Consider the following 12,081-nt stretch of genomic DNA (forward strand, 5'->3'; position numbering starts at 1 on the left):
CGACAAAGCAACTATGAATATGTTCACATAATATTGACAATAGCAACAAAGTATACTTTATTTATTTCTACATATTCTTGTAATTTATATTACGTGCATAAATAATTAAATTCGTATCTTTCATATAATTCTTGCTGGTGACATCGCTATTATCATTACTGAATTGAATAAATCATTTCCAATTAGTTGCTGTTTCTTTCCTGTTAGTAAAAAACTGATTGAAATTCAGATATCATATAAAATTTAAAGAGAGGATACGTGTAGTAATTGATGCTGATCGATCTGTATTGGTAATTGACTACTTTTACTAAATATTTAATCATGGAAATCAATTGCTTCATGAACAAAATGAAATTTTAAGAAGATAGACTGATACGTATTACTTATTTTTAAGTTGTTCTATTTGTAATATATATTTACTATTTTATTTTAATTAGGCACAAATAATTTCGTTTTTTTTATTCAATTAATAAAACATTGAAATCTTTGGTAGATAAAGATTTTATTTTTACAAAATATATAACAAAAATATAGAACATTGCTAAAATATTTCTTTATAATACCTTATTAATTTTGGTCTATACTCTACCTTGGAATGTCATGGAACCATGTTACGTTCGAATTAAATCAACAATTTTACTAAAGTAGAATTATTAAATTTTACAGCAATTTTAAAATATATACCCAGAAAACTAATCGATTTTAAACAGTTATAAAATATTTAGATTACCTATTTTTTGTGACCTTTATAATGGAGTACCTATATTTTGTTAACCTATATTTTGTTAAAATTTTGGTATCAATTGGTTGTCATGTTGTTTTAAGCTTCTTGACATTTTGAGAAGAGAGCGATATGACTGTCGAAGCATTGAGAAGTCTAAACCGACAACATGGCAATCAGCTTAGAAATTGTCCAACCATAATTTATCGACTTTCCATAGTCGGTTTTCAGTTACATTATAATATAGTATATTATTGGTTATTCAAAAAAATATGGATTGTGGTATACTCTTATTTTATATGAATTCCTTTTTCATCAATTATTCCTATAACCTGCTCTGGAAATTCATATTGTGCAAAATATTGTTCGATTACAACTGCCTCATTATCTCGGCAATTCTATAATTTGTGGAGACAAGTTACTTAGCAAGTATGTAACTTTTCTGGTTGTTGTAGTGCTTAAGGCAATGCAAAGTTTACCAGAATCATGGGTGAAATAATTAGAAATGGCAAATTTTTCTTCAATTCTGTTAGCTACTTCCCATATGCTTACACGGAAATGTTAAAAAAACTTGGCCACTATATTCAGATACAGTAATTTCAAAGTAGTTCTTATTTTTTACTCTTTCCGTTTCTTAGAGTAAATCTATTTCATCATCACTCAAGCTGGACAATGCGTCTAATAAGTCGTCTGAATCACTGGAAAGTAATTATCAAAAACATAAACCTTATAGGTTAATATTAACAAGATCACGTCATAAATTCCTTGAAAACTAGTTTATTTCTACGAACACCAAATTCTTCTCATAAAGCTAATATTTTTTATTACCTATTTAGTTTAATTACAGTCCAGAATGACATATTTTCATGATTTATATAATTCAAAGTAGCTTACATTATTTATTTTAAAATTTTTAACACATTACAAAAATGACACGATTGATTTATAATTCAAACTGCTGCTTTTTATCTCCCCTCTCTACATATGGGACATATGGAACACTAGCGCCCTCTTATTTTTGTAAGATTTTTGTTTACATGGAGTTCGGGCTCCTTGTATAGTCTCCATGCACATGACAAAGAACTTAACTTTTCATACATATAGCAATTACTCCAGTTTTAATTATAATAATTTTATGCAAGACTTGATGAATATATGTAAATTGGAACTTAAAGGATGTGGATGAATAAGTATATTTTTTTAATGATTTAAAATTAGTCTTTGATGCTCATGCTTCAGTTAAGACATCTCGATTTACAAAATTACCGGACCCTTGGCTTACTAACAACCTTAAATTTATGAAATTACGAAATAAGGCTTTCAAAATTAAAAAAAAAATTGAGCAGAACAAGCCTGGCTGGAATATAAAGATTTTAAAAAGTTTGTCACAATGGCGGTGAGAAATTAAAAAAGGTCTTATCTTCAACATAAGTTTGCTGTTGATGCAAAGGGATTATGGTGTACTTTACGATATTTAAATATAAAGAGTTCCATATGTTTGCCCGGGTGATATTAGCAGTCCTTTAATAATTACTTTGTTAATATGCAGTACCTTCTATAAATTCCAATAATTTTAAGAATTCCAATGATTTTATTACTGATATCTGTACTAATCAAATTTTTGCAAATATTACTAATAAAATTCAATTTATAACAGTAACAGAAGAATATGTCTAAAAGATATTGTTGCAGATCAAATCAAACGCTATTGGCACAGATGACATGTCTCAAAATGATTTTATTAATTATATCCATTCTTACTGGTTATATTACACATATTATCAACAGTTGTCTTATATCAGCTAAGTTTCCATCACTTTGGAAAAATACAAATATTGTACCTATACCAAAAGTAAATAATTCCACTCTTTTGGCGAGGTGCAGAATTTAAAATCAAGTGTACAAAATTGTATATAAAAACTGAGTTGGATTAGTGCCAAACTTTCTATGAAACATGAAATAATTGTGAATATGGTATCTCAATTTTTGATGAATAAAAATTGTCAAAGCTTTGCATTCACACTGAAACGATGCCCTTATAAAAAAATAAAACATTTTATTGTCTTTAAGCAAAAACAATTCATATATCAAAGGATAAACATAATAATCCACCTACTGTATGAAAAAAAATAAAATTTTATGAAGAAATTCAAGTAAATGATTTAAGAGATATGATTTATTCATTTAGTCAGAAATATACATACATCAAAGTACTAATTTAAAATAAATGTAGGTATCATGTTTGCATAAATTATTTCAAGTACAAAAAATATAATACAAAAACTAGTTGACTTATAAAAATATTTTTATAGCTTACGTAGGAGGGCGTGCCCATGTATACACATATCCATCTTGGCACGCTGTGATTATACAATCTGGTCGAAATACTAATGAAGTTAAACGTTCATGAGCAATTTTTTTACACACTAAAGGTTCTAAAGTAGGGCACTCATCTAGTCGTGGACAGGCAGGTGTTCCTACCAACTGTAAAGGATCCGGCCGACGTTTAACTCTAGGTCTAGGTGGAACCAAGTTGTCTTCTGGAAGTTCCCAAAGGCAAATCTGTGTATCATGTCCAACAGAACCAATTCTGTAACAAGATTCCACTTCTAAAAACCAGTCAAATGCAACTGAAGCCACCCATGATCTATGTCCTTGGGCTCGTGCTACTACCCGTTTCTGTTCCATGGAATAAACAGTTACTAAATCATCTTCCCCACCAACTGCAATTAATCTACCATCACCTGACCAGGCCACACATAACAAACCCCCAAAATATGATCTAGCATATCCCAGAAGTTCCATACTATCATACTGGAATACTCTAAGTAACCCGTCCTGAGACACAACAGCCAGTTGAGATCCATTAGGACTAAATGCTAATTCATTTATAGCAGCTCCAGAGCCAAGCAACCATCGAAAGAGAGGATTTCGAGTAGATTTTGTTTTACAAGTATTGACAGTAAATCCTTCACCTACTTTAAAGTGTTGATAATGTGGAGCTGCAGAACCGCAAGGCAACTCTTCATTATAAACATAAAACTGACCTGATGCATGTGCTGCTAAAAATAGTGATCTACTTCCTGGTACCCAACATAAGCATGTAACTCTAGTTTTATCAATTAACCTTTCTTCATTAAATAATTTACTTAACTCTTTCTTAATAGGATCTATTAACTGGATCTGCCCTGTACTGAAACCTATTAATAAACTCACACTTTCTGCTGTTGCTGAAGTTGCATTAAAATCATGACATGTTGGATTTGTCCCTTTGTAAACCTTTTTTTCTAATGGTTTATTCAAATCAGCAGCTTTTTTAATCCCCTTATATACGTAAACATATAATTCTTTACCATGATTGAAACAAATTCTCTCCCCTTGATCTGGCAACGTTACTAAAGAAACACGAACCTGAGGTGGAGTTTGTCCTTGTGGTTGATATCCAACACGGTTAGGTCTTGAATATTCGCTCAATGTCATAAGACGATAAGTGCCTTCTCTTGTAAGAAACTGTGTTTTAACATCCCCAGGTTCTCCTATTGTTCTATCTAGTGTTCTTTCTCCTGCTTCCAATAATGACTGATTGCACAATGTATCTGCCCTTGCCATTTTGGGGCCCAAGATTGGGTAAAGCTGGAACTTTACATATTTACAATTCTCAAACAATATTACTTCATAAAAAAAAATACGTCTATCGTTAAATTACTTTACATCATACTTCGTATTTTAAAACATTCGATATAAAATTTTGTAAAGGTATAGTATAAAATGACAATTGAGGTTAGAAACATGTAATCATATAGATTAGAGAAGTATACATAATACAAGCAAGGAGCCCAAACTCCATGTGTAAACAAAAATCTTACAAAAATAAGAGGGCGCTAGTGTTCCATATGTCCCATAGGTAGAGAGGGGAGATAAAAAAGCGGCAGTTTGAATTATAAATCAATCATGTCATTTTTGTAATGTGTTAAAAATTTTAAAATAATTAATGTAAGCTACTTTGAATTATATAAATCATGAAAATATGTCATTTCGGATTGTAATTAAACTAAATAGATAATAAAAAATATTAGCTTTATGAGAATTTGGTGTTTATAGAAAGAAACTAGTTTTCAAGGAATTTATGACGTGTCTTGTTAATATTAACCTATAAGTAAGGTTTATGTTTCTGATAATTACTTTGTTAAAGATTTTAGTTTAATGTTAGTAAAAAATAGTCACATTTTATACAGGAAGTTGCCTTTAAAGAAATAGTAATTCTTGTATTATTAATTAAGCTCTACAACAACCAGAAAAGTTACATACTTGCTAAGTAACTTGTATCCACAAATTATAGAATGGCCGAGATAATGAGGCAGTTGTAATCGAACAATATTTTGCCCAATATGAATTTCCAGAGCAGGTTATAGGAATAATTGATGGGAAAGGAATTCATATAAGATAGAGTATATCACAATCCATATTTTTTTTGAATAANAAATGTATTTCGAATCTTGCTCATACGCAGAAATTTAACAGTTGCCATGGAGGGATCAACTTCTTTAATTTGTCCAACATAGTGATAGGTAGTTTTTTTGGTGTCAAATTTGACCAAGACATAATCGTTAACTTTGAAATTTCGATCTAAAATAATAACATCATCTTCGTCAAACGATTCTTCTTCTGATGATTCATTCTCCATTTCCTCATCGCTGATAATTTCCTTTTGTTTCTGCAGCATCGATGTGAATGATTCATCAAGTTTGGGCATTCTTTTCTTTCCTGTAATTTTAGAGGATCTTTTATTTTTTTTGTCTTCTTTGTCCTTATTCTTTTTTTGTTTTTCTTCTTCTGCCATTTCTATCAACCTCTTCTCGGGTGTGTCCGTCAATATTCTAGTTTTTCCTTTCTTCCTCTTCATTCTAACCAATTTCCTGGGACCAGCCTTCGGATATGGTCTGACGGACTCGGGAGTAATTGCCACAGTTTCTTTACCTACACTCCTAATTGGAGATTTAGGCTGTGAAGGCCCAGGAGCTACCATGTCATTTGGACTTATAAGACCTGCTTCAGCATTCTGATTTTGTTCTATTGAAGGTTGTTCTGCGGGGACTGGGTTTGTTGTTGGTTGTTCTGCAGGAATGTTATCGGTATCAGGCAAACAGCGGTCGGTCACAGAAGAACAAAGGAAATCTTCATCTGTGAAAATGTTCGAGTTGAAAGGCCATATGCCAGGTTTTTCGAATCCCCTTTGAATGTTCTGTTGCTTAAATGCACGTGGAATAGCAACAGCGGCTAATTTTGGGATTTCGTAAATTGTGACCGTTTTACCTGGATGGCACGTCAGCCAGTCCGTTACAGCCGTATTATAGAAATTTTTCAACGGCCCATAAACAGTCAAATCAAGAGGTTGCAGTTTATGGCTGCAGTGTGGAGGAAAAGTCAGTAAAATGATACCAGATTCTTTACAGAAATCGAGAACTGGCACAGAAATATGACTGTCGTGATTATCCAGCAACAGAAGAACCGGTGAGGAAGGTGTTGCTTTACTATGCTTTGCAAAATGATGCATAAATTTTAAAAAATTTGGTGCTGTCATCCATCCTGAAGGATGTGCTGATCCATCTGACCCAATAGGAGCATTGTGTAGCATAAATGGTTTAAAATTCACTCGTGGAAATATGAAGTAGGGCGGTATAGAGTTTCCTAAAGCATTTATTCCACAACATACAGTGACGAGCGTACCTCTTTCAGCAGAAGTTGCTTGTCCAACTTGTTTGGTTCCCTTAGGAGCGACTACTTTTTGAGTTCGCTGAACAGTGGACAGTCCTGTTTCGTCGATGTTATAAATAGATTCTGGCCCAAAGTGATAACGCTCATATACTGTTTTAAGATTTTCGAAGAAATCTCCAACATTCTTTCTATTGAAGCTGGTGGCTCTCGAGAGACTGGTAGGTTCCGGTGTGCGTATTGATAACTGTGGTTGTCTTTTGAGAAACCCTCTCATCCAATCTTTTGATGCTATTTTATTTTTAATCCAATTTTCCGGTATATTTTTCTTCAGTGCACAAGCATAGTCATAAGCCATTTGACGCGTTTGCATTTTTGACAGTCCATAATTTAATTTTGATGATGTTGTGAGATACTCTGATATTTTTTTTTCTTCTTCTTTGGTGAATATTTGATTGGATACGAATTTAACAGAAACATCTTTCACAGTACCTTGTTTTAAATATCGTTGAAGATTCGATCTGGGTATGCCATATTTACTTGCAGTAGTTTTAATTTTTCCTCCTTTTGAAACTTCGTCTATTGCACGTAAGATTATCTCTTTAGGAATTTCACGTCGCTTGTTCTTCTTTTTAAATTGAAACGGCATTTTGTCTAAAACAAACTATAAAAATAATCAAATAGTCAACGGTAAAACAAATAATATGAAACAACAAAAGTGTTACACCGAATCACAGTAATGGTGGGAGCATTGGGCATGCCCAAACCTCCTTTCAATATTAGTGCCCAATGCTCCCCATACCCTCGTTTTGCAAATTAATCCAAATATACATTTTATTATTCAAACATTATGTATCAATTTATAGGTTAATATTATCTTCGATAAACACACATTTACGTATAATCAAAGAAACTTACGCCNAATTAAAATTATGTTGACATTTTATTAAAACAATCATATTGCGCATATCCCGTAACCGGCACGGAAGTCGGCACGGACGTCAAAGTTTGCAGCTTGCGAGGTTTCACGCGCACTTCAACTCGTTTGCCAGCTCGAGATTTTATTCTGAACGGCTACATTTAAATGCGAAAGGTAAGCACACGTGGCCAAGTCAGACTTCGCCCGCGAATTGATTGTGAATGGGGTTTACGTTAATATTTTTTGACTGAACCACAGCATATAATAAAATTACAGAACCAGAACAGATAAATTTCAATAGTTGTATTCTTTTAACTTTAACTTTTTAACTGAGAATAACCTTCGAGCATATACTATCGGAGTTAGATGCATTGCGAAAAGTGTGGCTGAGTGTGCGAGAGAGACAGACAATATCTCAGTATTTGGTGTGTCACTCTAGTTTACGAAAGACTTTATTCTTCGCAAATATGTAATAGTAATACATATATGATTATTCGCTTGAACGACGGGAGCCCTGCGGGAGCCAATGAGCGCGACTATTCATTTCCAACCAATCGCGTTACTGTATAATGACCGCCGCGCCATTATTCCATGGCTAGAAATTGGCCTCAATGATTTGGGATCGAGGGGGATTATCCCTCTTTATCCTACCTCATCTCGTGTAGGCCTGGACAGCCTTCGTAGGTGGGCCCCATCCGTCGTCTACCCGACCGCAAATGCGGCCAGTGTAGGCGGTTTGTGGGACCTCCTTTTGTCCTGACTGGGCCCCGCCGGCTAGGGCCCTTTCTTCTGGCGCTCTTCTTGCTTCGCCGGCTCGTCTGTGTAAACCCCGAGGCGCAGAGAAAATATTTCTCTCTTAAGCATAGTAATGATCAAATACAAGATACCAGCAGTTTTCGTTATCCAGTCGTTCATTCACGTTGCAATGCAAACCTCAAGATCGCTAAAGTAGTACGATTTTGAACACAAGAATACACTTATTTAAATTTCATTGGAAATTATGTCTTTTTCGTAGGTATTCGAAATAATTCGACAATCGCAGCCCGGACCAGTTTAGACTTATTCGCGGTTCTCGGTTTCTATCGCAAGCATTAGGGTCGTATGATACTATACTAAAATTAGAACTAATTTCAGTAATTAAATATAATCCTTGGGTGAGTTCAGTACACGATTGCTCATCGAATTGCCATCATCTATTTTCTGAATGCAGCCAAAATTTGAGTAACTGATCGAAATTTAAACCTAAAGAGAACATATGGGCTGGCTAATTCTAATTGTTGCAGAATTTTGCAGAACGATCTGAAAGAGACCATCCTGGACCATCACTTTCTCCCAGTATACTCAAAACAGAAACCATTTTCTCTTAACATTGAAACAACTAATTTGTTTTGCTATTTGAATTTCACATTTATTTCAAATTCGTCGTGAGGAGTGGGTTTTTGGTAAAAAAGCTTGTATCTAAGGAATGCACGCGGCCTTTGAGTCGGTGACTCGCGGGCCGCTGCGGAGATAGGGTACGTCAGGGTCACCGTGAAGTCTTTCCGCGTCCAGAGGCCGCGTCTCCGCGGTATAGACAAAATAGCTATAGTAGGATCATATTCGATGCAAAGTAATAAATCATTGCCTGTCAATAAGGGAACCAATGAAGTACCTACGCTTTTAAGGGTTTTACAAATTGAATAATTTCTTTATACATTATGAAGAGACGAGTTCAGTTCAGGTCTGGCACCCTTATTCCTACAAAAATATATATTCCTTTATTCTCATAAACTATTTATTTTCAATGTAATTTATTATAAATCCAATTTGTTTCCTAAATTCCACATATGTACTACATTTTACCTCTGTATGCGCCACTGTTGTTTACCTGTTTTTTGGAAGCGCTCTCTAATTTACGGCAAAGCTCGCCAGGTTAGTATTTGACGTATAACCGACCAGTTCGTACACTTGATGCACCTGGGCGACTACAGCTACTACCAGAACACAGTGCGTATGCAGCGGTATTTCAGATTTTACATTAAATTTCATTTTAAATTTGAAATGATTTATCTTACGCCTCCTAAAAATAATGACACGATTTTCCTTTGATAAAAGACCGACAACTTTTTGCTCTACTTTGCATCGAATACGATCCTACTATAGTGCTGTAGGTGTAGGTATTTGGAAATTCGAAAGGAAATGTTTGTGGTAGTATTAAAAATATAATGGATAGTATGCACCCACTAAACATTTTTCAGTTTCTGACATGTTTCAGAAACGTTTTCATTTTTCTTGAAACGTTTCATAAAAAATCCATGCAACGTTCCGGTAACGTTCTAGAAGCCCAAGATGTCCTCCCCAAAATACGTTTCCAATGAAACGTTTCAAAAAATTGGTTTCAGTAACATTCTTTTTATGTTCCATTTATGCCCTCGATATGTTTGTTTTACGTTTCAGTATATTTTCAGAAATGTTTGAGTAACATAATAATTTTATTACCATATTGTTCTCATAATGCTCTCAACTTTAGATCATTTTCATTTCAAAAGCGTTTTTGAAATAGTATAAATAGTGTGAGTATTTTTTTAAATATCTCTAATTCATTGTGAATGACTTAATTCGAACTAAAAAAAGTTACATTGTATATTAAAAAAAATAAAATATGCTCTTCTAGTTAGGGGATGCGGCAACTTTTACTATCTTTTTGAGAAGCCACTGAAAAAATTTTTAATATGGATTATGAATTTTGCCATTCATTGTACAAATAAAAATATCACAAAACAATATCAGAAGCATTAAAAAAAAGCTACACATTTTATATAGTTCAAATACGCTTCTGAAATGGAAATTTTCTAATGTTGAGACCTTCATGAATATGGTAACAATGACGAACTGATAATTAGAAAAAGTTAGTTATGATTATGAATCTCAAAATGGTAGGTACATGAAAAACAAATAACATTACTGAAAAATAATATAAAGTTATAATTTCTTCTACGCATGGTCAATATTACATATATCATTTTAATAATAATAAATTATACAGCAGAAATAAGGATACAAAATGATATCTTGACAAAGTAAATATCTGTAGGTATACCTAAACTCTTTTAAGCATGCCTATACACATAAACAAATATAAACATTTGTACAAAATATAAAATAAATGACGTCTATTTCACTTGATTTATCCATATTTCAAATAGTTCTCACTGACTAAGTAGTTGCTCTTCAAATTATATCGAAACGTATAGTTGTTGTTCCATTTTCTTAGTTCTTGTCCCTTGTCCTCTTATCTGTAATAGTAGTGGGTATAACTATATTTAGGTAGATGTGACGCAAATTTGGAAATCTCTTTACACATATCGTTTTAAATATTTTGCATCAATATTCATTATTTTATATGCACCTTACAATAAGCACAACTGCACACACTACAAATTATCACATAAAATAGCGTCAAAGTAAAGATGAATAACAACGAAACCAAGCAAACTGACAAACGGCAAACCTAACCTAACATAATACGAATTGAAACGACACACGGGAAACAAATAAACTCGGGCTGTTACGCGCAGTCTACGCAAGTCACGAACATACATTTTTTCTAGACTTGTGTTATAAATATGCTACCACATTTTTTTTTTCTAATTATGTCTATATAACAAAGGCAAATGAACTAATGCTTGAGAAGGATTGCGGATTGAGAGCAAAATTCAACTAATGCCGAATGTTCCATAAGATAAGCAATAATAGCAAAGGGTTGTTCGTCTGTTATGTTTCCGAGATCGAAAGGTAATGTTTCGAGTAATGTTTCAAACTCCACCCAATTGTAACGTTTCGGCTATGTTTCACTAAATAAGTTTTCAAGTGCTACATTTCTGTAATGAAACAGAAACGTTTCTAGTTAATGTTTCAAATGTTTAGTAAAACATCTCATTTACAACGTTTCATTTACGTTTCGTGTTTAGTGGGCAGCCAAGTATTTTAGTTACATCCTGTATATAATATTTAATTTCATGAAATGAACTTTCTTTATGAGCTGTGGAATGAACTTTAGTGTTCCGTACGAGTTAAATTTTCTATGTTACGTACATACAACATAGAAGTTAAAGAATATTTTGTGGTCTACTACTAGTAGTGATGGGCATAATCACCCAATTTTGATAATCGAGTTATCGGTAATCGAGTACTTCTAATAATCGAGTGATCACTCGAGATACGAGATATTGGTCGTATTAGTAATATATTACTTATAAGCGTAGCTAAAAAAAAAAAAAAGCTCACACACTTCAAAACCTAACCACTTTTTCGTTTTATTCTAAAAAAAGGTTACGCAATCAGTGACTATTTGCAGTATGCACTAACATTTTGGGGTGCAACCGTAGGGTAATAAATACTCGAGTGGTGGGAGCAAACATCTCGAGATATCTCGAGTGATCTCAATAATCGAGTACCACTCGATTTTTCACTCGAAATCTCCCATCACTAACTACTAGTACTAGTGTATGTTTTGTGATTTGTGGTAGACAAAGTATGTAAATGTTTCTAGAAGTACATACCTAAGTACCTACATTAAACATCTTGTGTAGTGGTGAGTGGTGATATCGTTGAACCTTATCAGAAATAGGAGCCACAAGCTACAGTCACAATATTATTGCTTTAAAATATTCTGCGTACGTGACTACGTGACCATTTATCATATTGAAAAATCATGGCAGGTAAGACCTTTACAGTAATATTATTATGT

General features: G+C 33.4%; 2 protein-coding genes across 2 annotated transcripts in view; one reads left to right on the forward strand and one right to left on the reverse strand.

The window, feature by feature from the left end:
- Positions 1 to 3,024: 3,024 nt before the first annotated feature.
- LOC108915883 (WD repeat-containing protein 20) lies at positions 3,025 to 4,534 on the reverse strand. The gene has a single exon (XM_018722034.1). It carries the CDS (start codon positions 4,328 to 4,330, stop codon positions 3,035 to 3,037), a length of 1,296 nt encoding a protein of 431 aa, XP_018577550.1. The 5' UTR covers positions 4,331 to 4,534; the 3' UTR covers positions 3,025 to 3,034.
- A 7,321-nt stretch (positions 4,535 to 11,855) lies between these two features.
- The window catches only part of LOC108915885 (cytoplasmic aconitate hydratase-like), a 28,024-nt gene continuing 27,798 nt past the window's right edge, over positions 11,856 to 12,081 (forward strand). The window contains exon 1 of the mRNA XM_018722037.2: positions 11,856 to 12,052. Within this exon, the coding sequence (XP_018577553.1) occupies positions 12,046 to 12,052 (7 nt within the window). The 5' untranslated portion in view covers positions 11,856 to 12,045. The remainder of the gene's footprint in view (positions 12,053 to 12,081) is intronic.

This window comes from Anoplophora glabripennis, unplaced genomic scaffold, assembly GCF_000390285.2.
Source record: "Anoplophora glabripennis isolate ALB-LARVAE unplaced genomic scaffold, Agla_2.0 scaffold1541, whole genome shotgun sequence".
Classification (NCBI taxonomy): domain Eukaryota; kingdom Metazoa; phylum Arthropoda; class Insecta; order Coleoptera; family Cerambycidae; genus Anoplophora; species Anoplophora glabripennis.